Raw genomic sequence first — 26,204 nt, 5'->3', positions numbered from 1 at the left:
TGGTGGTTTTTGCAGGCACATAATTTGAAAAAAGTGATCTAACTTTTTCAAGTTTTAGTCCATGTCCATCTCTTCCATCCGTGGGCAAAGATGCCTAAGTAAAGTCTTGAATAATAAAACTGGACCAAACTTGACCAACTTGAATTTAATTTATGCCAGTTTTAGCCTGCATCGCAGACACTCTCAACCTTCTAGGGGGGGGGGGGCGAAGCACAGAAAAAAAAAAAGAAAAAATGAAAGCCGCCCCGCTCCATAACTTCCATTTTGTTTCCACGTGCTCACGTGTACTAAGCTATTATATAACAGCAGGAATAGACATAACGTTTTGTTTACACGCGTAAATTGTAACATACCCGATACAATATATACAATGGTCGCGGCTAGGTGGAATTCCTCTGAATGATCGATGTGAACAATTTAAAGTTATGTAAGTAACTGTACATGTGAATATACGCACGCCATTACTTTCAACTACAACTTACACTTATTAACTCACGCGAAACAGGTAATAGTATTAAAGCGGCATGACTGTAACAGTTGCTTGTTGTAAACGCGTAGAGAATGCAAGGTAATTTATAATTGAAACTGGCTATTTTCGAACTCCCCAATACACTCTGTTTGCAGAAGTTTTGGTTTTCATATTCTCTTCTGATAGGGAATATGCAGTCTTCCCTGGGGCATTTGAAATCAAAACACCGAGTTTATTATGTGAGATTTGAAAAAAACAACTGAAAAAGAGAATTTTCGTTTGTGAATTGAATAAGACTGGCAGACTAGAAAAACAAAAGCCAGTGTGAGTCTTTCACGAATGTGCATGAGTAGTTTGTGGCATTGGTTTGTTGCTTTACTGCCAGTTGCGGCGATGGATCTACAACCACCACTCATTCTTGAGTATCAATTATTACCAAATAAAAACAGGGATTAATTTCAACAGACGCTGGCAATTGGCCAGTACACGTTTTGTCAATTAACTTTCATTTTTTAAATATTGTCATTGGCCATAATTATACACTAACAATTTTTTTGGGTATCTAGGATTCACTTAATCGTTTTTCCCAGTTTTAAGTCGTAACAAAGTTCAATTAAAGTTAGTGTAATAGATCTTGTATTGTGGGTACACAATGTAATCCATGTGAATTAATTTGGTAGTCATGACTTTGAACTCGCCGAAGATAATTGAGATCTTGGAAGATAAAGTTATTCCTGGGTCGATGCACTTGCAGGGCGGAGAAAACTTTTCAGCTGGAGGGATCAATGAGCTAATGTTATTCACTCACGTCCCTAAATATCAGCCAGGGTCATGGTATGTCAACCTCGAGTTTATACACACAGAGAGTAAACAAAGTTGAAATCGTCCTGCAGAAAGTTAACAAAGTTGATTACCTGGTGGAATAATATTAAACCTGTAGTAGCACGAAGCTGCACTTGTAAACGTTATCCCATAAATAAAGTTCACGTTTTACTAGCCACCTGTTACAAGATGTTCAAGTGCTTCCTATTTAAGAACGATATCATGGATTAAAAAGTTAAAGTAGATAAATAATAAATGTCCTGTTTGCACGTTTAGGGTGTCTCTTACGGAAACCCTGATGGCGATATCAGCCGGGTAAGGTGTCATGAACAGTTTCACCCTTGTTATTTTATCCACACTAACAGTTTCTCGACACTGAAACGAATCTATTGGTGCATGGAAATATTCATAGCGACGTACTTGCAAGGATCTTTTTGTTATATGTTAAGTTGATATTGAAACGTAACACCGGAGGCCTGTGGCCAGAGGTAACGAAGAGAAAATGAACAGTGAATTCATATAAACTTTTCAACTGCGGTTGAAGACGCAGCAGGCGTAGGCGTCAATAGGGAGGAAAGAGGGAGGTGTCTGCAGATGGCTTTTCCTCCTTTCCTCTCTGACCTTTCTTCTACATCTACACCTCAAAACAACTAAGACCTTAAGTCTTTATCCCACGAACCTTTCAAAGAATTCAGACAGAAAAAAGTTCAAAATCTGGCAATTGGACTTACCTTGAACTGAGGCAAAATCTCCTGAGGCGGGTTTAGCCGTGTGAAACATCATCACCAACACTGCTAAAATCAAAGTAGCAGCAGCGATCAGAAAGAAAACAGCAACAACAGCGATGATTATGCACAACAGTCGCTTAACCACCCCTGGATCTGGCTGAGTGTGGCGATTACGAGTGGCTTGTCTTGGAACCCTTTTCTTCTCATTCCCCTGCTTCTCAAAGGCTGTTTGTTTTATTGCAGGCACTGAACCTTCGCTTACGATATTCTCATAAACACCTGCGCAAGTTTCGCTTTTCACTTCCATATCGAAATAAATGTTTTCTTCGACGCGCACGGTGTTGTTCATCGCTTCAAATGACCAGATCCTGTTCCTGCGTCCTCTCAAGTTCTAGTCTGCTTTCGAAATAATCTGCACCAAGCGACCCCCAATGAAATTCCCTTTATAGGCCCCAAGACACCTCAGTAAGACGAGTTATCATTTAAACGATCCAATCACATGTATTGGGATGTGACCAAGATAATGCGGTTCAATCACCTGTCGTTATTTGATGCTATTCAATGACGGTTAACGCTGGGACGCTCGGATATATGTACCCTAGGATGTCGACCTCGGAGCAAAAATACATGGTCAAGGACACTGAAAACAAGTGTTTGGTACATGTGGCTTTTTTGCAAGGTAATTATTACAGAAAATCTATCAGCACATTTGTAACTTTTTTTCGATCTGCCGTAAAAGTCATTAGCTCTTTTTTCATTGACAGACAAATATCAGGCAAAAATCATCATAAAAACGTATTTTAAGTGACTTTTAATACCGTAACGCAAACGCGATTTTCAATTACTCCAAATCCTTAACGTCTTTGACCAAAGAGGAAGTGGGCTTTGGAATGTTGTTATTCCGGTAAAACTGCTATTTCAAATGTCGTTCTTCTCTACGGTTTCCACATTGACGAAATTGGTTCCACAAACATATTTTGTCGGCGTCGAATCTTCTTTTTCAAGGCTGAGAGTTTAGGTTCCTTCGAATATTAAAAAAGGGTTACGCTATCGCCAGTTTGTACTGCCTTTAGAGGGAAGGGTTGTGAAAAATTACAAACCAGGCCCACATTATGTAAGACTCTCTCAAAAGTGCTTTCACGTGGAGAATAGAGTCGATCATTCTCTGACAATAATCAAGTGCACTTCAATTTGCGTTCTCATCTGAAGTATCTTGTTTCCATGATGTTGAAATGCCAAAATTTCAACATGCGGCATTGCACCCTCGAGTGTGTTGAAAAATTTCTTTCAAAGTGTGCTCATTTAATCGTCTAGTCTAGCCTGTTTCAGATTTAGGATAGTGGGGAATGGTGCTTACTTCCCTCTGCACCGTCCCCAATATGTACGTATCTAACTTTCTGGAACAGGCTACCAAAATCGGACCCCATGATAAGAGGATTAAGTCGGCGAACCAGCGCAGTGAGGAGAGAAATTAAACAAACAGCCTCATTTTTTTTTTAACTTGTGTTATTGAAGCTTTAAGATGTCAAAGTCACAGCCACATATATTTACGCTTTCGTGTATCCAAGTGTGTTTTTGAATTACCTTTTTTTCTGGATCAAATAAATGGATTAACTCTTCAGGATTTGTCCGCAGATCTGGCTAAAATACAGTATCGAGATACAAATAGCATTACAGTGGTCCAAAATCGCGGAAAACGAGATTTATATCAAAAGTTTTGTGTAATATCAGTTCGGAATGATGCGAATGCACCTCAAATTGAACTGTTTGCTGAAATGGACTATTGAACCCTTAATAGCTCTTAATCTGAAACATCAATGTTATCTTTTCCTCCTAACACCCACTCGGCACGAAATAACCTTTACTTTGAGGCAGCTATTACCCCCTTGATTTTGGTAGGAGTAATTTTTCCCTAGTTTATAACTGTTGCAATTCTCAAGCTAAGTGTTGACCTAATTTGGAAGGTGTTTGTCAATATCCCAGTTAGTGGACGTCAATTAACTGATAATCGACGCAAGAGGGGACGAACGACGCTGTTGCCCAGTACAGTAGTACAGCCCCGATGCATTATAAACAATGCAAATCTGTTCCCAGTTCAAAGGGTGGATAGGGCTATCCAATGGATAAACCTCTTTCCAGTGGATAACGTAATTGGTTTGGCAAATTTTTGCTCAGATCGGGTCGATGGCGCCATGTAGCTTTTGAACAACTGACGCCTTTGGAAGATGGCGAAAGATAGCACGCGTTACTCGAAGACAAAGTAGTCAAACAATTGCCTCAAAACATAGCAATACAACTGCTGTATGAAGAATATCAACTACAAAAGCCCTTTCATATTCTGAAACTGCTGCTGATGAACAGGCAGAAGTTTAACATAAAAGTAAGCATATTTTAAAGAAGCAAATATTTTGAATGAATAATAAAACAATTCCTGGATTCGCCTTTCGTTTGATATGAAGAATAATGCAGATTATCCCAGGGTGTTTACCCTTGTGGATAACATAATACCCTGCTAATAAAATTGCTAATTGTAGAGTATCAGCCTTAAGTAACACACCTATCAATCAAAGTGCACGGGTCAAAGTGGAGTTTAAGTGCACTTTAAACTCAAGAAAACTTAAAGAGACTTCAGGTACAAATTTCAAGTGTTATACTGGAACTCTGTATTCTATGTTCTACTCTACCTCCTCCTTTTCCAGCAAGTCGACCTTTAATGACTTTTCTTAAGCAAACAGCAAAACTTAAGAGGCCGCCAATTATAAAAAGGCAACTTTGGAATACATGTCACCTGAGCATTAATCGCGTATAAATTTTTGTTTAGACAAAAGAAGTTATCAAGTGACTTGGATGGACAAAATTTCAAAAATTTTGAGTGTTTCTTGGTGTTGAGGTTTCTTTTGTGTTGTAGAGGGGGAATTGTTCAGTTTCATCTGGTCCGGGGGGATACTCCCCAATATAAGCCATATAGGTGTAAGTGCCGCCCCAAACGGTAGTGTTTTCACTCCCCGTGCACCGTTTTGGTCTTAAAAGGGGTATAGACTTTGCTCATTTTGGTCTGGAATCGGGTATGGTTTTCAAGGGAACTATGGGAGTGCACGAACTTATTTATTACTTCAAAAATGAGTAAGAAAGAAAGAGAAATATGCGAATTCGAAATGGAATTTAAGAAGTCTTTTTTGTTGCTGTTCTAACCTAAGTAATGATCACATAATTTCTAAAAGGCCATGTCTGAAAACGGGTGTGAAAAATGACATTTTTTGTCCTTAACCAGGGTCAGGATTTGGATAACCGGGCGGCACACCCCCACCAAGAATTCTCAGGAGTACCCCCCCCCCCCCCCCTGGGTATTTGGTCTAATTGCTCCGTCCGAAACATCAGAACTACCATAAAATAATTTTTTTTTTGCTTGGTGGTCTCCAGGAAAGTGACCAAACTCGGGGTTAAATGCAAGTTGTTGGACGCATACGATTTAGATGAATCATGCTGTCAGTGATGATTTCTGACTCGTCTAGAGACTATGCACTCTCACATCTGCAATACAGCAAAACAATACAGACCAATCACAACTTTCGCATTCTTAATATATCTGTACACAGTCCAGGCGATAGCGAGAAAATGCCCGAGGACGTTTTCATAGACTGAAGGTTTAAGCTTGTTGAATCGAAGAACATAGGAAGAACACTGAATCTGTGCATTTGAGCTGTGCTGTGTGTGACCAGCAGGCACGTACTTCGGTGAAGGACTCCCCCAAAACACCAAGTTACAACTTTTATCCTGGCGCAGGCTGCAGATACCTGAAGGTATATGGAACACTGCCAGACGATTCATTGCTCAAGGATGTGCCTTACGAAAGGTCACTGCTTTTTCAAAAAATACCTACCTGAAAACCCCTACTGCAAATTCTGCCCTTTCTGAAGGGCAGGTCAAACCAAGCAGATAAACAGGGAAAAGATGACGAACATACGATTTCCAGCTTCGCGGCTAAAATGAATTAACTCACAGACGACTGAGATCATTTGAAGCTTTAAAGCATGGCTTCCAAAACATGTGAGACAAGGGTCTGATTCAATGGGGTAAAACTCTTTCTACTCTTCATGGGAGAATAATTCAAGCCTGCAAGGGGTTTCATGCATTAATCAAGTATGTTCTTGCTCACTGGAATTAAACCTAGCTACTTGCTTTCTAAAAGATGTTTCTCTGAGATGTGTAAACACGTACAGGACGAACCTGTGGGTGGATGGAAAAGAAGCCTCCTCTATCCCCGGCCCCACAAGTTTTTCGCATGCGTTTTCACGACCTCTGCACATTACTTTATTGGAGCCTGAAACAGGCTACCTTCCACACTGTGAGAAGGGTTGGTTTGTACGATGTGTTAATACAATGAAGATTGGATGTCCTTCATGACCTTACTTAAAAATCTGTGTATGCTGTTGGACCAGGAGCCTATTACCTTCCTGGGTGGACCAATTCTGCTATCATCAGGCTTCTGTCACAACATCTGTGTACGTCGATGGATATGCCTCAGTAAAGTTGCTGCTCTATGCTATGGGTGCCGAGATGCTCAGTGCGGTCAGCAACTTTTGCGATGATGTATCATTTACCCCAGACGTTCAGACCCGGGGCCAAGGCCTAGTAGAGGCCGAGCTCCCATATGAAACTGACGGATAACGTCGTCTCTCTGCAGGTGTGTAAACTGCAGATTTTGATCTTACTAAAGGTGATAAGGACAGAAAGCCAATATTTCTACCCACACAGGTAGCTTAGGGTTGCGAGTAAAGAAATAATAAAACACATATAACATAACGCTGTATTTAAGATTTTAGGAACTTATTGTACCCGAGACAACATTCGAAATAAAAATCACTATTAGCTTATATGTGGTTTTCTGTGTTTTTGCGGTCTTTTGTAGGGATCGAATATAGCTTGTGCCACCCAGAGATTTCTCTTTTTGTATTTTATTCTAATGTTCTAACGGGAATCCCCGTTTATTTCGTGGTGAGGGAGTTTCCCACCACCCACTAGTGCATTCAGGTACTATGGGGTGAGTTCATGTCATCGAAGTCCAAGTATACGCTCCCCAACTTAATTTTTTACCCATTTCTTTCCTTAATTTTCATGTTTCCCTACCTGGCAGTCAACAGGCATCTTTTTTCGCGTTTTTCAGGCGAGCGAGGAAAAGCGTGAGGCAAATAGCGCCAAGCCATCTTCCAAACGATTCGTTGGCATGAAGAAAAAGTAAACAGCTCTTAATGGCCGGCCGTAACTGATAGCTGATGCTCTCGGTTAATTACCCGCTAGTTAACGCAATGACAACTAAGATGTCAACTCTTTCAATATACATGTAATCGCATTCAAGGGAAACAGGTCAGTCTTTGTTTGGCGGCTTGCATGTGACCAAAAATATGCAGACGGGAAGTTATTTTTACGTAACATAGCTTCATATACCGGAACGTACTGCGGAACTTGTTATGGTTTTTTTTATCTCCTTGTTCTGAATAGTGTTGTATCATTCTCCTTAGAGATGGTCCCATACTGTGTCCAATCTGATCCTGAAAAGAATATGGCCGCGCACTGAATTCATGACAAATGCCATGATTACCGCCTATACATGTATTCTTGACCTTGCGGCGATAATAAATACAGAGTGCTCCGAACACGTGCATCGTGTATTCGCCTTAAGGATCTAGAAAAACTGGTTATGCAACAGAATGATTCAAAGTACCGTAAATCCCGCTTGGAATTTCCTGTTGGTAGCTATATTTTCTGACCGTAAACAAAGAAGGCAAAGAAAACCAATTAGTTTGTTTAGGGAATGTTTTTTTCACTTTTTCCAACACAAATTCGTCTTAAAAGGACATCACCCATATAATCAGTCTCTGGGTCAGGTGTCAGGGCCGTCACAAGATTTAAAAATTACCACACTCGTAGTGGTTATTCTGCCTACCTGGCCTATGGCCGGCGGGTTCTAACCCAAGTAATCAACCTCTTTTAAAATTATTCTCCGCTTGGCCTTTAATTACTTGACATAAGGTTGTTATATTAAAGTAAACCTCTGTGTGGACTATTGAATATTGGGATAAACACAAACCTTAATTCTGAAAAAGGCTTTATAAACGCCACCAAAACTATTCAAATTATACCAGGAGCATAGTAGGCTACTACGTGATTCGCCTTAGATTAGAAAATGATTGTTATAAGGGTGGTTGCGCGCCTATACATTAACCGACCACACATTACAACTCCATCGTCGTCTTCTCTTTATCCTGCCATAATATCCTCATCATATCGTCATCATAATCCGTTTCATTACTTTTACAATCATCATTATCATCATCGTTCTCTTAGTCTTCGTTATCATTTTCATCATTCCCGTCGCCGACCTCGCTGTGGACGTCATCGTCATCATCATCATCATCATCATCATCATCTTCTTCTTCTTTTTCTTTTTCTGTCGCCTCGGTTTTCTTAGTCTTCGTCTTACTCTTCTCTTCTTCCACACCTTCTCATCTTCTCCCCTCTTCTCCCCTCTCCTCTTTTTACTCTCTTCCCTCAGGTTGACACTTGTCTGTTCCTAGTCGAAGATTTACTTCAAAGGTCACCTTGCTTAGTGTTGTCCCTTTCTACGAAGCGCACTCCGAGCAACAGTTTTAACGAGGTTCTGCATCAGGGCGAGTCAATAGGGCACATTTTATGCGCTCAGGGGACCAAACGTACCAGACAAGTGAGTACTGAGTAGTCTTCAGCCCTTTTAATGTCACCGCTGAAATGTCACCATTTCTTTAACTGAGAAGTCCATTTTGTTTTTCTACATTTGTATTTGTAAAACTTTTTTTGACTATGTAAAACATGTGTAACAGAGGCAGCTTGTATGAGTGGTTCACTGTTCATCAGATTATATATACTGTGTGTTCTACCTTTTAGCTAGCACTCTCTTGATCAGGTGAGGATTTCACCTCCTCTAGATCCTCTGCTAGGTTTGACCACCAGACACGCCTTGAAGAATCAGTCCCGCTCAAAAACTTTCTGATCGTTTCTTTAATTAACCAACTCATTTGCCCTTTTTTGAAAATTTCATACTTTTATACCTTTGCTCCTTGTTTTGTCTTATTTGCACGGTTTGAATATTGTACAGCCTTCCACAGTATTTCTTGACTTGCTGTATAACTTTTAATTTGAGCAAACTCACTGACCTGACTTTTAACTGACTCGCCGCCCCACACGAATACCGCACTTAAAGTTTCCTTCGAAATCAAATGCGGCAACATGATAATAACAGAACAAACATCGTGTAACGACACATCTTTATTTTTTCTCTCAAATAAGCTTAAAATGGATGCCTTTTTTAAATGAGTCGTTAAGGTTAGCCTAACCCTTGAGACTTAAGTTATTTTATTTTCTGTATTTTTATAGCTCGAAAGCTATGTAAATCATCTTCAGTCACGGAACGAAATTGGCGTCTTTGCTGATTGTTATCGTGTTTCACGAACATAAATCGAACATCTCCTTTCAGATAATTCTATAAAATGTACACCTTTCTGTTAGAGACAGTTCTCTTGGTGCCAAAGTTACCAAACTTCAAATAATACTTACCTCTGTAGAGGTCTCTGTATATGCAGGCATTTAACTATATCCTTTGATGTCTGTATTAGGAAGGCTTCATTTTATTACAAATTTTATTGCGCGTTTCACGTTGAACACATTGTATAAAAAATGGCAAGCAAGAAATGCCCACTGTATTCATGGTTCACGTTTGCTTGCTAAAAATATTCTATGTTTAAAAACGAGTAAGAGTGTTTTTTCAAATTGAAAACATGAAGCAAAGATCAATTTTTTAAGACCTAATAAACAGGAGCTACAAGATTAATTGAACGGTTTACTATTGTTGGATTCATGAATTACTGGTTGTTTTTAATAACTAAGGCCGAGGTACAAATTTATACTGCGTTTTCGTTAGGGCTTTTAATATTTTTAAACTTCATTTAACTTGACAGACAATGAAAGTGGTTTTACACTAGAAGTGCGGAACTCCCAGCCATAATTAAGCAGGTCTTCTGCTGTTCTGATTTTCCCTCCATAACTGTGTATGGTCGATGAAAATTATTTCCAAAAACTAGAAAGGTCAGCTTCAACACTAAAATATCCACAAAGTGTTGAAGATGCTCACCCACGCCAGCATTTTATACATATCGGCCTACCCTGGGAAAGCTGGTTTTTGAGAGTAAAGTGACAAGTTTAGCGTACAGAACGTTTCTTGATGTTTCAGGTAGGACACTCCCAGTAGTGAAGGTAACACTTCATGGTACCGGCTCCAGACTTTACACTATATTTACATTCACATCTATACATTCTCAAACCCCGGTGAAAGCGACTAGAAAGTTGACGAACTGCTGCGTCATTTGAATCACAGTAGACGCCAAGTATTTTCGTACCCTGCAAAATCAAACAGTTTAAGTATTAAAGTGCACTAGTAACAAAGGGGTATGTTCGAATGCCTCAATCACATCAACATTATAATTCATAGTCAGTTACAAAAGCATACAGTCTTCTGTACACAGAAAGATAAACTCATCGAGTCTGTTAATGGTGCCGCCCATATTGCATCGATCTCTAAGGACATGGGACAGCAGCAGCAGTTAAGAACATCATAAGTACCGCCAGATCAGTATTGATACATATCACGGTAGCCTGTGTCAAGTTAATTATATATTAAATTTTGAACCCCAAAGACTTTTTAGGCCCGGTTCAGAAGCCGCTCCATTCACGTGCCGAACCTAACTGGTGGATTAAGTACGACAAAAGAGTGGCGTCTGAATCATTTTGGTACGGCAGTTTGAGTTTGGTGCGGCGAAAGCATTAAGTTCGACAGAGTCGGTCGAACTTTTGTCGAACTTAATTTTGACGCGACACGCGGTGCGCCGTCTGAATCAGATGTCGCGCCAGTGTCGCTCCAAAGTCGAACTTATTCAATTAGTTTCGGCACATGAAAAGTACGGCGTCTGAACCAGGCCTTAAATGAATAATTGAAGGCGTACCTTTGCTTCAAAGACTGTCACGTCTGTGTAAGCAACATGTCCGGCCGATACTGGAGTGGTGTCTTGTTTTTTGTAAGAACAACGTGAAAGGTTACCAGACCCTGGCGATCCAGGAGATCCTGCGGGCCCTGCAACACCGGGAGGACCCTGGGTACCATTGTATCCCGGAGGTCCGGCAGGGCCAGCGGGCCCAGCAGGCCCAACAGGCCCCTGTGGACTTAGAGTCTTATTCTGAAAATAAAAAGGTTAATAAAAATAAAGTAGGTGGATAAGTAACTTTTCCCAAAGAATTCAAAATGCTGGCGCTTGTTTGGAGTGGTCAGGACGATTGACATGAGGTGCAACAGGTGTTGATTAGTATACGAAAGGTCAAGTTTATATAAAAATGTGAAAGCTCACAATGTTTATCACCGCTGATTGTGTTTTATTTCTGATTAAACTACGATGGCCCAAGAACAAAAGTCTCTATGAGGTGCAACAGACCAGCCAAATTATCATAAGGTATAAATGATCGCCCCATACACGGTAGTCTGTATTCCGGAATTCGGGAAATTTTGGAATCCAGAATCTTGGGCCTTAGAATCCGGAATCCAGCTTATGGATTCCGGTCCGGAATTCCACTCCGTAATGATTGGAGTCCGGAATCCAATATCAACTGACTAGGAATCGGAAATCCAGTTCCTGGAATATGAAATCCACATCGTGGAATTCAGAATCGAAGATTCTACTGGATTACTTAACATGAGGTCCACATGAAAACCCTAATTAATGCGCCTTTGAAGCCTCGTATGTGTTTCTACATCTGCGCGCGGATGACACTTCTCTTTTATGTTCATAAATTCGTAGTCAGGAGCCCATAAGCCGAAGCGAGCAACTGTCACGGCGTTTTCACGGACCAGCTTATTTTTAGAACGGCTTTGGCGCGAATTTGGAATTCCAAAAACCAGTCAGCAAGACCTACAGACCTAAAAATGATATTTTTTTGCCTTTTATTAGCGTTTAGATTTCCTTTTTGATATCTTATACTTCGAATGCGCTCATAGGCATGGTGTAGATTCTATTTTCGCGGGAAAAAGTGCCCTAAAATGTGTCTAAAAATAAACTGGTCCGTAAAAAGGCCGTGACATAGGCCTTGTATGGGAGTTGCTCGCCTGGGTTATGGGCTCCTGATTCATTGTAGCACCTACCTCTGACGCGACAATGTGTGATATATTTTTCTTATTTCCTTGGAGTTGAGCTGCAAAAAAGGAAACTCGTTTATGTTACAGTCGTGCAATTCTAGAAGCCCTATTGCTTCCTGAACCTAAAAAAAATTTGCTATGAAGACAAATCTCTCTACTTTCGAAAGAAAGTTTAATTCAGAGCATTTAGTCCCCAGAGGCAATTATTCGTAACAAGCCTTTGACTTTGTAAATAGGACTTGTATCAACTTCAAAAAGGAATCATGAGGCGCCTCATGTTTCCTTTTGGATCTAAGGAAATAGCTTCTTCAAACCTTTAAAGAGAAAATGGAAGAAAAAGAAGAAAGAAATGGACCTAATACGTTTATGTATTGGAATTGGTGTGTGTATACACATAATTAAATGGAAGGACGAAGAAATATAATCAATTACACTAAAAAGTGACTAAAAACTCGCGACTAAGAACCTGGTCAGGCTAAAACTTTCAAGTTAGACCCCTCTATAGAAGAACCTGTTTAGCCTAAAAATTAAAACAGGTTCTATAAAATTCTGTTCAGTTGGGCAAATAAGATAAGTCGGCAACATTCAGGATCCTCCTAGGAGACATATATGCCTTATTACTCCATGGTATACTTACGTATATCGAGTTATGGATGCACGCGGGAAGTTTGGAGAGCACGAAAGATGCGTAAGAGTTGCACGAGGCGATAGCCGAGTGCAACTCTAGCTTCTTGAGTGCTCTCCAAACTTCCCAAGTGCATCCATAACTCGATATACGCACAGCTAAAAGCATGAGCAAATTCTTTTATAACATAACTGACGAAAATGCTTGCTTTTTGATTAACTGCAAAATTCTCGTAACGCGCGACACAATAACAAACGGTTCTATTGGCTGATTACGAACACGCCGCAATCGTCTAGTTTGAATGAAAATATTCTTTCTGTAACAGTGAGAAAGAAAATTTGCTTCTTTATTCGTTAACGATCAATGGAAACTAAGCAGAAACAAAGGTAAAAGAGTCTTAAAGTTCACCTAAAGTTGAAATGCTTCTTGACATGTTCGTGAGAAGTCGTGGAGTATGGTTTGGATTTGCTAAAAAGATCTTTACGTTTCGCTCGGCGAAATCCAGAAAACATGTTTTTAGCGAAGACGACTGTCATCCTTGTTTAAACTTATATTCATTTACGAACATGGGCTAGTCATTACGGCTTCTTGAGAAGACCTGGCAGCAGTTGTTTTTGTGAGTAATAAATTTATGTTTTCTTGTGTAATTTGTGTTGTTATTGCGAGAGAAATTTTCCTGCTTCAGTCGGATTGTCCGGAGATAACAAAGTGCATAACAAATTTAAAAACAACAATAAAAACGGAAATTTTGCCTTTAAATGTTGTTGATGACCAGTTGGTGTCTGTTCTGTTCCCAGTGAATGTCTTTCGGCCAAAATTTGCTGCAGCTGGTCTTCGACAAATTTGCAAAACGCGCAACTTGCGAGTTTTTTTTTTAAATTCGGCTTTATTTTTGCTGCTTGTTGGATCAGGACCTAAAAGGTCAATGCCGATAGAAAAATTGGGCAGTTTTTCGCTGGTTTATTCCATATTTTAAAGACAAGGAAAAGTGTACTGCAGCTTAAAAGACGACAACTTTGCAGCCAGGGAAAAAAAATGCTCACGTCATCTTATTTACGCACGGGCGTGCGTAAATAAAGATTTTGTTCATAGCGGCTCCATAGGACTTATATAGGGCAAGCACGCGCGCTATGTTATAAAAGTTAATTTGGAATGATCATGAGCTGAAAATACCACTAAATACTACAATGTATTTTGTTTCTTCACAAAATAAGAACCTATTTAAGAACCTAAATAGCCTAGATCTGTGCTAATTACCATTTATGTAAGAACTCGGGAAACTGATGCAGTATCCTATTGCGTGACTAGTACTTATGACCACAAAATACAAACCCCACTTATGTACCTTGGACGGCAGCATTCTTAACACAATCTGCAGGGCATCTCACGGAATCCTTAGTGTTTTGGGAATTCATCACAATTAATGCTAAAGCCAAAGATGCAGCAGCAGTCAGGAGAGAAATGATCGCCACGGCAGTAACAATGTGCAACATTCGTTGGAGTTTAAGAAAATTCTCTTGGGCGCAGGACTGAGCAGGTTCTGTCGATGGCGGTCCTCCTTTCTCGGGACCTATTATTTCGTCAGGGGCCACGTCGTCATAAATTACTGCGTCATCTGTTTGTTTCGATGTCGTTTCGATTTCGAAGTAAGGGTTTTCTTCTCCAACCGTTGTTTTCTCCATGGCTATATCCATGAGGACACGAATTTCTGACACCTGCTCTATTGGCTTCGTTTCGATAATTGACCTGCGTGCGTTACAGATTAGATGAAGTACCAAAAAGTACCTCAGTGTCGTCATGTGATTGGTATTCATTGATCGACCTATACCAGGGGCACCCAACGATAATATTCGGAAAATTATCTGTTCGGAAGACGATTTGAGATCTAGAATTTTCGCATCATTTTCTGTAAAATTTCTTGTTTGCCTGCCTCTCCTAGCATTTTCGAACATCAAAAAAATGGTATAACTGCCCTTTTTTAACAGATTTTTACCCTAAAAAGGTCACCTAGAATTTTCGGGAGCCTTTTTTCTGGCTAGAATTTTCGTAAAGGTAAATTTTGATCCCTATAATTTTCGGATCACTATACGTTCAGCTAGGAAATCCGAACAGACGAAAAATTTTTAGGGGATAAAAATAAGCCTTTATCTATCGTTTGAATACTAAATTACGTTCAACAATGCTATGTTTATGTGGTTTTGAACTATATCCTCGTTGGGTGCCCCTGCTATATCACAGTATTTATTCCTTTTGAACGGTGACGTGGCTGTGATCGAAAGTGAAACCCGAATTTAAAAACCACATGTTTGTTTCATCGTATGCAGAAAAGAAATGAATGAGAATTTATCGACACAAGGGTAGTTTGTTGAATATCAACAGCGAATTAAGCCAAGACGTAATCCATCAGGAAATTGAGTAATTTGATTTTTCAGTGGCCAAAAACCTTTTACGAGAATAATTTAAAGCATATTGCATTCTTTTTTACATTTTTCAAGGGCTAAAGATGTAATTAGTTATCTGTAATAACACCAAACAAAACTCAGTTCTAATGGGAGCCGGAGAAGATAAATGTCAAATTTCACAAAGTGACCCCTTAACTATTAAATTTTTGAAATTTTACCTGTGTTTTCACAATTCTTGTGAAATTTGGTGTTAGTACGGATAACTTCAAAAGCCCTCGGGAAAAGGTGAAAAAGATTGCAATATTGTTTAAATTATTCTGGTACAAGGTTTTTGTCCCCTGAGAATTAAAATTTCTCAATTTCCTGGTGATTCCGTTAATCGTTACGTTATTCTGCAGCTCGGCCGTCTTTTTTTCACTGGTTTGTCCTGTCGCGCGGATGCTTATGGCTAACCAGGTTTTCTTTAGGAAAATAGCGAGATATGAGTGACTGTATATAAGTCGTGTGTACTTGCTGCAGATCATCCATCTTGACTGCCAAATGACTTGGTAGTCCATTCTCATTTACAAAAACATTGGTTTGCCTGATATAGCGGACATACAGACTTAAGGTCACGTAACAACCAACTTTGAATTCGCCTAGGCAGTAAAGGGCAGACACACTCGACTTTCGGGTCCAGATGCGTCCTAATAAAGGACAAAACAACTATATAGGCTGTGGCTAATATGGCTGTGCGCTTTATGGCCGTAAGTTGGTACTGGAGTGTAGTCACTTGCTTCTCTCGTATACATTATAGCAGTTGTGTTGGCAGGTGTTAGTCTTTACAAAGCTATGCATAAGGTCGAGTGAACTCGTTTAACGATACTTTGATGCATGTCCGGTCACTAAGACCCGTTGAGACTCAAAGTTACCGCTTACCCTTAACGTTTTAAAGGATTGTTGATTGAATGTGGCCTAACGCAAATAACGTTAAGCTTTTTAGATTACAATAGATCCGTCCTTACTTTTAGCGGAAAATTATATTCTTAGCTGAGTGAACTATAGGCCACTTCCAAGTTCCAAAAAATCTCACTTTCAAAACGAGGCTAAGTGCGAAACATTTGTTGTGAAAATGAATTTTATTTGCATAAGAATAAAAATCATTTTCGTTTCAATGGCTTCGCACTTAGCCTCGATTTGAAAGTGAGATTTTTTGGAACTCGGAAATGGCCTATTGAAATCAAATGGAACCAACAAATCAAATCATGGTGTACCACGTAATTTTATTGCACAGTTTATAAGTATGTACAGGTTTCCCGTCAGGAGTATTAATTTGAAATTGCAGAAGAACTAAATCACTTAAATGCAATTTTCGTCATATCTTGCGGCTTAGTGCTACCCTCTTTTCAGAGGTCCGTTCTTTAGAATGATATAAACCCTGCTCAAATGTTTTAGAAGGATAAGGCAAGGAACTACTTCTGGTACCCAGGGTAGGTTAAATCAACGCTTAAAGAGACTAAGGCCCAGGCCAAACATCAAACTTTTCATGAGACGAACCTAACTCTAATTTGGGTCGACCTAAATGAAGTTGAGATCGTCTGTTGGGTCAGACGTCAAACTTTGGACGCATCGAACCAATCAACTGAATCAGACCAAAACGTAAGTTTTGCTGAAAGAGGCTAAATGTACCTCATCGTATTTTTTAGTTTATTTGTTCGGTTCGTCGTATGTGAAGATCGACGTACGCGTTTGTCCCGGAGACGATCTTCAGAAGTTCGTCTGACGCAGACGGATAGAACGCGTTGGACGATATAAACTCATTCAGACGAACATAAGGCCTAGGCCATACGTCGAACTTTTCATGAGACGAACCCGAAACTCTAATTTGGGTCGACCTATTTATTTATTTTATTTATTTATTTATTTACATTTACCACATAGAATAAATATTACAGAAAGAAATTAAAAAATATATACATATTATTGCTAAGACTGCACAATTTACAGGGCAGGAAAAGCTAGGGAAAAAAAGTTCAAAATTAAATGTAATATTAAGTGACTTAACTTTTGTAATAGATAGAGTGGCGAGGAAGCCCAATAGAAGCTAAATAGCTTGGAGAAAATTGGGCTCCTCATACTTAATTATGATTAAAAGGAAGCTGCCATATCATGGTCAGGCGAGTTTAATTTATAGCTCTCTCGATGAGGTATTTTTTTAATGAACTCTTGAAACTAGAGTAACTTGTCAGTTCCGTAAGATTATGGGGAAGGGAGTTCCATAGTTTAGGTCCTAGATGGAGGATTGTAAAACGGTTTAATATTTGTTCTACATATAAGGTCGGTAGTTATTAGCATTTCGACTATTATATGTGTGTATTTGGCGATTAGTAACAAATTAAGTTAAGATCGGATGTTGGGTCAAACTTAAAACTTAGGACGCCACAAACCAATTAACTGAATCAGACCAAAAAAGCAATTTTAGCCGGCCATAAATAAATTTGCTCTCGAACGAAGCTAAATATACATCATCATACAAATTTTTAAATTTATTAGTTCAGTTCGTCGCGTTGAAAGGTCGACCGTTGTCCTGGAGACGACCTTCAAACGTTCTTTCCGTCTGAGGCAGACGGATAGAACGTGTTGGACGATCCAAACTTATTCAGACGAACTTAACTGAGCCAGACGTCAAACTTTTCATGTACGTAAACTCAACATGTTTGGTTCGTCTCATGAAAAGTTCGACGTTTGGCCTTAGGCCTTATTTATGAGTCCAGGTTTTAAGGTTAACGTATGTTTACCGATTTAAGTTAATCCTTTTCATTTATTTAGTCTCAAGCCAAAAGTTTCGAACTTGTTTGTGCCAGTGTATGGAACCATAAAAGGATCCAAGATTTTACAATTTTGCCACGGCTTATATAGTACAGTTTACTCGCGTCGAATCTCAGTAATATATCATATATAAAGGAAACACATTGCTCATGGTCTCCTTTCGTCCACTAAATAATACTAAAAACAATAATAATGATAATAATAATAATAATAATAATAATAATGATAGTAATAATAATAATAATAATAATAATAATAATAATGATAATAGTTCACATGATTATGAAGTCCTTCCTTTAAGCCGACATTTGACTCTTTTCCGCGCGTCGAGTTTTTTATCAAGTAATCTGACGAGCACTTTTGAAGAAGCATTGTTCAGTTTTACAACGTACACTCTTCAGAAGAGGTCCTCGCTGTGGCTTATGGGCTAGGCCTGACTATGAACTGAACAGCAAGCTTAAAGCTTTTTGTAATTCAGGTAGGACACTCCCAGTAATGAAGGTAACACTCCATGGTACCGGCTCCTGAGCTTACAGTATTTTTACAATCACATCTATACGTCTTGAGACCCTGGTGAACGCCACTAAAAAGTTGAACAACTGATGCGTCATTTGAATCACAGCTGACACCAAGTAATTTCGTGCCCTGCAAATAAAAATTAGAGCAAATTAAAGTTATATGTGAATATATATTGCAACGTGAATGTTGCAATGATATTCTGCACTAAAAAGCCAGTTCCAGTAGCCCGTAGCTACAACCAGTTACAAAATGGTTGAGAAAGTTTTGCTAAAGAATCGCTATTCTTACTAGTGCGTCACAGCGAAACAACTATTGAGATTTAATAATAGCGATTTCCCCCTTTCGTTTCCGTAGTTGTCATGCATTGGTGTAACAAAACAACGAAACGGCGATCGAATCCTTTTTCTAATGTAAAAGTGGTCTTTTCCATCGCCTAGTTATGAGGAACCACTGAAGGAAAACGATCAAAAGCTTTTAAATGATTGGATTGAAGGCGTACCTTTGCTTCTAAGACTGCAACGTCTGTTCGAGCAATACTCCCAGCTGATACAGGAGTGGCGTCTACTTTTTTGTAAGTGCAAAGTGAAAGGTTACCAGACCTCGACGATCCAGAAGATCCTGAGGGCCCTGCAACACCGGGAGGGCCCTGGGTACCATTGTATCCGGGCTGTCCAGCAGGTCCAGCAGGTCCAGTAGGTCCTGGAGGTCCCTGGGGACCTTGGGTCTTAGTTACGTTAATCACCTAAAAATAAAACGATTAACATTCAGTTATATCAGGGGAAAATGAGTAATGGATAACCGCACGTACGTTGCACATTTACCTGTTGATTTAGAAGTGCTATTTCCTGCCGGACGGTCTTAATTTCCGCTTGCAGAAGAGTTGAATTATCCTGATTCAAAACATAAAAATGCGAATAATAAAACAACGTCAAGGTTTTTCACACCAATAAGTTGCTCTACAAATCTTCAATTATTTGAGTTGGCATACTGGGGGCATAATTTATGCCTTTGAACAATTATTATAATTGTTTTGCACCGTTCACATATCATCCAACAGGCTAATAGCCCTATGGAAGGTAACCCAAAACAGTCTTAGATAACATTCTGGATTCCACGCCGTGGATTCCGGATTCCAGATACTGGATTCCAGTATTTGTCAGTGGAACTTGGATTCTGGATTCCAAGCGTTAATATAGTGAGATTTTGGATTCCTTGAGGTGAATTCCGAATTCCACGAGCAAAATATCCTCGGATGCCGGATTCCACAACTAAAAATTTCCGGGATTCCGGATTCTACGAGCCAAAAGTTCCTTACATCGTGCATATTCGTACTGGAGCTTAAGTTTAGATTCATAGTCCACTGCCAAGAATGTTAACCATGAATAATATTATACCGAGTGATTTCACTTTAAGTCTCCATTGGGGGTAATCTTGTTCATCACGCAAAAACGGTAACTGAATAATTTTCCGCTAGCTGTAGTTATTTACCTGAAATTTAATTTTTCTTTAAGTTATGCAATAACCACACCCAAACTGTACTTGTTTGTGAATTAAAAAAAAAGATACCTTGTCTAACGATGATCCACTGGTTACTTTAGACAGGTTCATTCCTTTGAGGCCTGCCACCTGCAAAGATTGGCACAATTTCTTTTTGTTAATAGACCTCTTGGGCTTGTATGTTTTGTTTTCCCAATACAGGTCATGGCATAATACTTTAGAGAGCTGTTTCTTTCATACCTCCATCATCACTTGTTCATATTTCGCTTTAATATCATCATATTTCTCTCTCATTTCGTCTAGTTCTGCTTTGACCTGTTAAAAAATCCAAAAGAGGTTGGAACAAAAAAACACAAAGAAAAGATCAACGGTAAATCACAGAAACAAAAAAACAAATTTCAAAAGGTACTTGTTTTGCCTATTTCATCATGATATGCAGACTGTAAGACGTTCAACATTTCTATGTTGCTGACACCGCAACTACGAAGACTAATAAAGGGAAAACGTTTTTAGCAGCATTGAGGTAGGGCATCGCATTCTGAACAAGCCAGAATGAATCATTTAACTATGTGTCCCCCTTTTGACGTATGATTCAGTTGGTAGTTTAAATATAAAAGCTGTAATGGACAGGAAATTTAAGCCCTGTATGTATTCAAATAAACTCACCGCGATCATCGAAGCAGTCGAAGTATCTTTCACAGAAGATATATTGTGTTTAAGATCTTTCATGTTCTTTGAAATTTCAAAGTAGGGAGTACTTGAACTTGAAGTTTCACTTCCTGGTGAAAAAAAGAAAGAAAGAAACAAAAAACATCTAAAGTTGATATAAAATAGGATTCGTGAAATTTAAAAGCAAAAATTACTATTCGTATCTTATTTGATAAATAAATGCTTCTATTTAAAATTAGAAAGAATAGAGCGTTTTCACGTGGCGTGACGTCCGCCATATTGGTGTTCCAAAACAAATAAACGGCGGCCATGTTGGTGTTCCAAACCAGTCCTCTGAGGGTTGAACATTTATCTTTTGTAAAAGCTTTATTTTGTTCCAATATATTTGCACAGCTGCTGACCACATGAGTGAAAACGCTCTAATGATTTATTATTGTCTCAATATAACGTGATAACTCAACCATCTACCTCCTTTGTATCTGAGTGCTTACTACCGTGCGAGCAGATGTTCCTTCCTTCTTCTTCAGTAAGTCGCGTAAACAAACCATCTACGCCACTGACAAGCCACGCGACATCGGTGGAGATGAGCTATACGTGAAAAGACAACGGCGGGAGAACCAAGGCTAGCCTGCGCATGCGTTGCAAGCGTTTCCAATCGACTTATTGCACGAAATTTGGAGCTAGAGCAAACGAAAAGAGAGATCGACTGGGGAGGGGAAGGTCCCACTTTCTCGACATGCTTGCTACGCAGGCTAAATCAAGGCCAATGTCATGAATGCGAAGTTACAATGTAGACGAATGTATGTTTATTTAGCTGTTTGTTCAGTTTTATGTCACTGGAGTCAAGCAAACACAGAGTCTATATTTAGCCCGCGTACAATTTTGGTAAATTTTTTAAATCTTTAAAATGTACATAAAACGCAGTTTTTCTATTTCAAAATGCTTATAAAAAAACGACGTAATCCTACAGCAAAGGCATCTTCCTTGGAAGGAAAACTGAGATCAACCAATTCCCAAGGGTTACCCATTAAGTGAAATTATAGTTCACTTTGGCCGAGTTTCAGGATCCCAACTTTGCATGTGAAAGAAGAAGCATTGTCAGTGTTCTTCATTGTATTTAAGGAATGCAATAAAAAGACATGTTTACTCAAGTTCCGAAAATATTTTCCGTGCAAGCCGGGGGTAAATAACTGATTTAAGAAGAATTTTCTAGTGTGCATTCATGACTTCATCCTTTTCCTACCCATTATCTATAAAGTTTTTTCACTTTGACCCATTTTTTTTTTATACCAAAAAAGAGCAGCTAATTAAAGCTTTCTTTTCCACTTTTCGAGTAAAAGTGAGACACAAATTTTATAACGCTCAGCTGTCGACATATCATTTATTTCCCTGTAATAAGTAAACCGAACTCAACTCAGTATGTTTTAAAGGTATCAAAATACGGCGAACCCTTGGTTTGCGCACTCAGTGAATGGCTAATCGTCTTTCGTATGAAACAGACAAAAGGAGTTATCATTACCTTCTCGGGGGGTTAAACTAAACCTTACGTGTGAGAGCAGATTTATGTCATATAAAGTAAACAAAATGTGTTCTTAGGGTCAGCAGGACTGTACCCAACAACCATGAAAGGCCATGACATTCCATGGTCCAAATAATTTTATATTGACGTGACATGTTCAATGTGTGGGTACCTCTAAAAAGATACCTTTTCCTTTACAGTAAACAAAAAAACTCAATACTGCGAAAGTTAAACAAATTGGTGGTTTCATAATGTGCTAACTTAATTATTTATGTACGTTAATGAGTTTGAAAATTAGCAATAATACCCCTACGTGGATTAACTATTTACTTTTTAGGGTAATTGGTGTTCAAGGGATCCGTTATCTGTTTAAGAGCAAAAGTTGCTACTGAGAAAGGTACCTTTTTAAGGAAAATAGTTAAATTACATAAACTTTTCTCAATATTATTGCCACATGTAATTTCCTTTTTGTTAATTTCTGCGTCATCAAAGACATCAAAGGGACTCAAATGTAAGGCACAGCCTACCGTGTTGCACGACATTTTGGCGGGTTCTAATTTTTCCGATTTTTTGCGATTTTTCCAGCGATCTGCAAAAATAAGTTCGCGCAAATAAAAACTACAGCAGACATTTTTCCGAAAAAATTTACTCCAGAGTAAATATTCTCTAACATACATTCGCTTCATAAAAATACAGTACTAAGAAATCGTATCGTAAATTGCAACTTGCCTCTTTCATTCAGAAATAAAAACGGTATACAATGAATTACTGGTTTAATTACTGGGTACTGGGTACTTTATGAACTGATCGCAAAAATTAATTCCCAGCAAGAAAAAACAATTTGTCCTAATCACAAAAATTAGCTCCCGCAAAACACAAAAAATCGCCAATCCGAAAAAACAAACTCCAGCAAAAATTTCGTGCCACACGGTATATTGAACAGAATAGGCCAGCTTGCATTCCCAGATACATTAATCAGAACCTTATGTCCCCAAAATTTTAAGAATGCCAGATTATATTTTAATACCAGCGTGTTTTAACAAAAAATATTCTTCGAAATACCTGTTTTCCCGGAGCAAGCGCACTTGAAAGGCTCAACCACACCAAAAAACATCAGCAGAGTCAGCACTATTGAAACCGCAGACATGAAACATACAGCTAGCAATATGACCCGGTCACAGGCATGAGATCGCTTTGAGGATGCCATGGCTTCATCTGTGCTCCACTGTAGATGCTTTGGAGTGTGACTCCCCGGATGATCTATATTTCCATTATGGAATTGGTTGATCGAATCTACTGTCTGCTCTTCAGGAAAATCATCCAGGGCCTCTTGAGATTCACTCGCAATTTCGTGATCGTCGTAGACTACTTGCATGTCATCGATATTAAAGTTGTCCTCTTCTTTTTCGTGACGTAACGTAGAGGAGTCTGGAAGTCCATTCTCGACATCGTTCGTCGACACAAGTTGCTCCGGCCAAACACGACCACTCATGCGAGACATCAGAATAGTCTTTTCTCTTGCTGATTTCCCCTGTAATGCCTGGACTTGCTGTTTGCCTTTCAAGTCACTTTGGCTTTGGGTTTTTTTAGCGTCTCGTATCTGCAGGTTGAATGGATGTCAAGCTTTGTCAGTCAAAAAGCACTTGAGGCGTATTGAAAAATCGACACGTTGTCAAGGAAACACGGATGATGACAACCTATTTAAAAAATGAACATTTTTTTATCGTCAACTGTTATGCCTGTATTGATGTGAATGGACAGGTACTCGGCCTTTGAACTAGTAGGGGAGAACAGTATTTAAGATAAGTTGACCCTTTGAAGGAGCCTGACATTGTAGGCAGATTATAGTGATTATAATAAAACATTTGGATACAAAAATTGCTTAGTCACTACATATAACTTTGAGTTTAAAGCGATAGAAGGCGATGGCCAATTCGCAAAGTGTAAAACAGTTTTTAAGTTAAAAAACAGCTCAATCATTAGCCCATAAAGGGGGTTTTCAATCACCTGGAAATCTCACGGACTATCATATGAAATATTTTTGCCTCTGGGTGTGTAATTTATCTGTTTTCTAAAAATTTGTCCTGAGATTTTTTGACGTCTTTCCTTCTTTTCCTTCAATCTTTCGTTTGATGTCAGGGTGGCTTGGTAACCCACAAATAGATTTTGTCAAATCGTTCCTCCCGCCAATTGCAAACGTTTATCAGCAGTGAGGGGTCAACTTGAAAGGTTTATAAATCTAGTGTCTCTCTAGGACTCGTGCTCTGCTGCTAAAGGGCGGGAGGCTGATTTTAATCTAACAATTTTTTTCTCTGGATCTAAATGAATGTAAAGAGATACTTTTCACTGAGTTCAAAGACGACAAAACGACATTGAAGAATTTTTCTTTATTAACACGATAGTCCTAGTTTCTGAGAGAATCCAGTATCGGCAAAGATCCATAAAACTTTGTGCGAAGATCAATCCAACCACAAAAACCCATATTGGGTTGTTCTCGACCGAGTGAAAAATAAATGATTCAGAGAGATGCTATGATTTGCCAGTGATTGTGGCGAGCTTGTGCAAGTTTGTTTTTCAATAATTGCACGACCATACCATTATAATTTGCATTTACGTATGGAAATGAAAAATAAGGTATATAAGATACTAGTTTACCGATATCAAGGAAATCTTGAATGCCGGAGTATTTTACTTATCTCGTGAGGTAAAAGTTGTAAGGGAAATGATTTCGCTAAGAGTTATGTTCTTCCACATGAAGAAACTAGGTTTTTAACCCAGGGAAAAAGATGTTTACTCAAGCGCCCGCTTTTTTATACTAACTGACGGAAGGTTGTACCTGTATGGACCAGTTGGGACTGGAAGTCTTCTTATGGCTTCACTTGAAATCAAAAGAGAATCCATACATTGACCAAATGAAACGGTACATTAACTTGAAAGCATCCCTGCTTTCATTTGCAGATAGAGGAGATAAAACTATGCTATTTACAGGTTTGTGTCGTAGTGTGTAAAAACAAAACTTCCAAAGTCGGGTGGCAAAAAGGTAGTGCCCCTCTTGGCATCACGAGAATCCAGTTGTAACGAGGTTAATGTCCTGTACCCACGCCCTGTGTTAATCGGCAGTGTATATTAACAGTAGATACAGTGACTGAAGTTGGTTTTTAGTTACCTGACTGGGTTTAAATTGAAGGAGAAAACCGCGGCAGTCCTGGCACCGTAACTGATTTTCGGGAATGTCAGTCTTGTCAAATTATGTCTATTTAGTGCGTTTTACCAGCTTTCGCGGCTCCTACGTTTGTTCATTAACGAGATTATGAGCTACATATATAGCATCCCACAAATTCCCCATATAATACATTCATGTCTCGAGATATGTTTACAGAGGCTAGGATAATAAAGTTGCTTGTACACACGTTCTCAATTAAATCTAAATTTGTGTCTAAATTAATCCTTTTTATCATACATACACGCAGTCATGTAAGCATGGAAGGGAGTCGGTGTTTTTCATCAGATTAAGGTTAAGTTGCTGTTTAGTTAAGTGTGGTAAACTTGGCAGCTACAACGCACGTACACCAACTGAGATAAGCTACGTTGTCCCTTTTCAGTCTCTGGAAAATTACTTATGAGTACTTTTAACTTTTGAGTAAGCTCTGATGGGAGTACTGATGTAGTACAACCATTCTACTAAAAACAAATTCTTTATATCTTCCTCGAGGAACTTGAAATTTTTACGTGACCCTCGTGAAAAGAAAATTGTAGAATTAATAAAATTGCATAGAGGCGGAACCCACTTTAAATTAAAGGTTTATACTTTGAATGTGATCGCTGTTTTACTATAATTATACTGCGACTGGTACGTTCAGCGATCGTGATGATTCGTCAGGAGAAGCCGGGTAGCGATTGAAGCCATGCGACAAAGACGATCGGGGTTCGCTA

The 26,204-nt window shown here is 39.0% G+C and overlaps 1 protein-coding gene across 1 annotated transcript in view; it reads right to left on the bottom strand.

The window, feature by feature from the left end:
• The window catches only part of LOC140943441 (uncharacterized), a 30,691-nt gene extending 6,824 nt beyond the window's left edge, over positions 1-23,867 (bottom strand). The window contains exons 1-12 of the mRNA XM_073392526.1: positions 23,334-23,867; positions 20,750-20,862; positions 20,324-20,398; positions 20,153-20,212; positions 19,408-19,476; positions 19,086-19,328; positions 18,627-18,712; positions 14,203-14,603; positions 12,239-12,288; positions 11,052-11,282; positions 3,604-3,660; positions 2,023-2,410 (exon numbers count right to left, since the gene is read on the bottom strand). Coding sequence (XP_073248627.1) covers positions 2,023-2,410; positions 3,604-3,660; positions 11,052-11,282; positions 12,239-12,288; positions 14,203-14,603; positions 18,627-18,712; positions 19,086-19,328; positions 19,408-19,476; positions 20,153-20,212; positions 20,324-20,398; positions 20,750-20,862; positions 23,334-23,772 — 2,212 coding nt within the window. The 5' untranslated portion in view covers positions 23,773-23,867. The remainder of the gene's footprint in view (positions 1-2,022; positions 2,411-3,603; positions 3,661-11,051; positions 11,283-12,238; positions 12,289-14,202; positions 14,604-18,626; positions 18,713-19,085; positions 19,329-19,407; positions 19,477-20,152; positions 20,213-20,323; positions 20,399-20,749; positions 20,863-23,333) is intronic.
• Positions 23,868-26,204: the final 2,337 nt, after the last annotated feature.

This window comes from Porites lutea, chromosome 7, assembly GCF_958299795.1.
Source record: "Porites lutea chromosome 7, jaPorLute2.1, whole genome shotgun sequence".
Taxonomy (NCBI): domain Eukaryota; kingdom Metazoa; phylum Cnidaria; class Anthozoa; order Scleractinia; family Poritidae; genus Porites; species Porites lutea.
The sequence above is the reverse complement of the archived record's forward strand: the minus strand, read 5'-3'. Positions and strand labels throughout refer to the sequence as shown.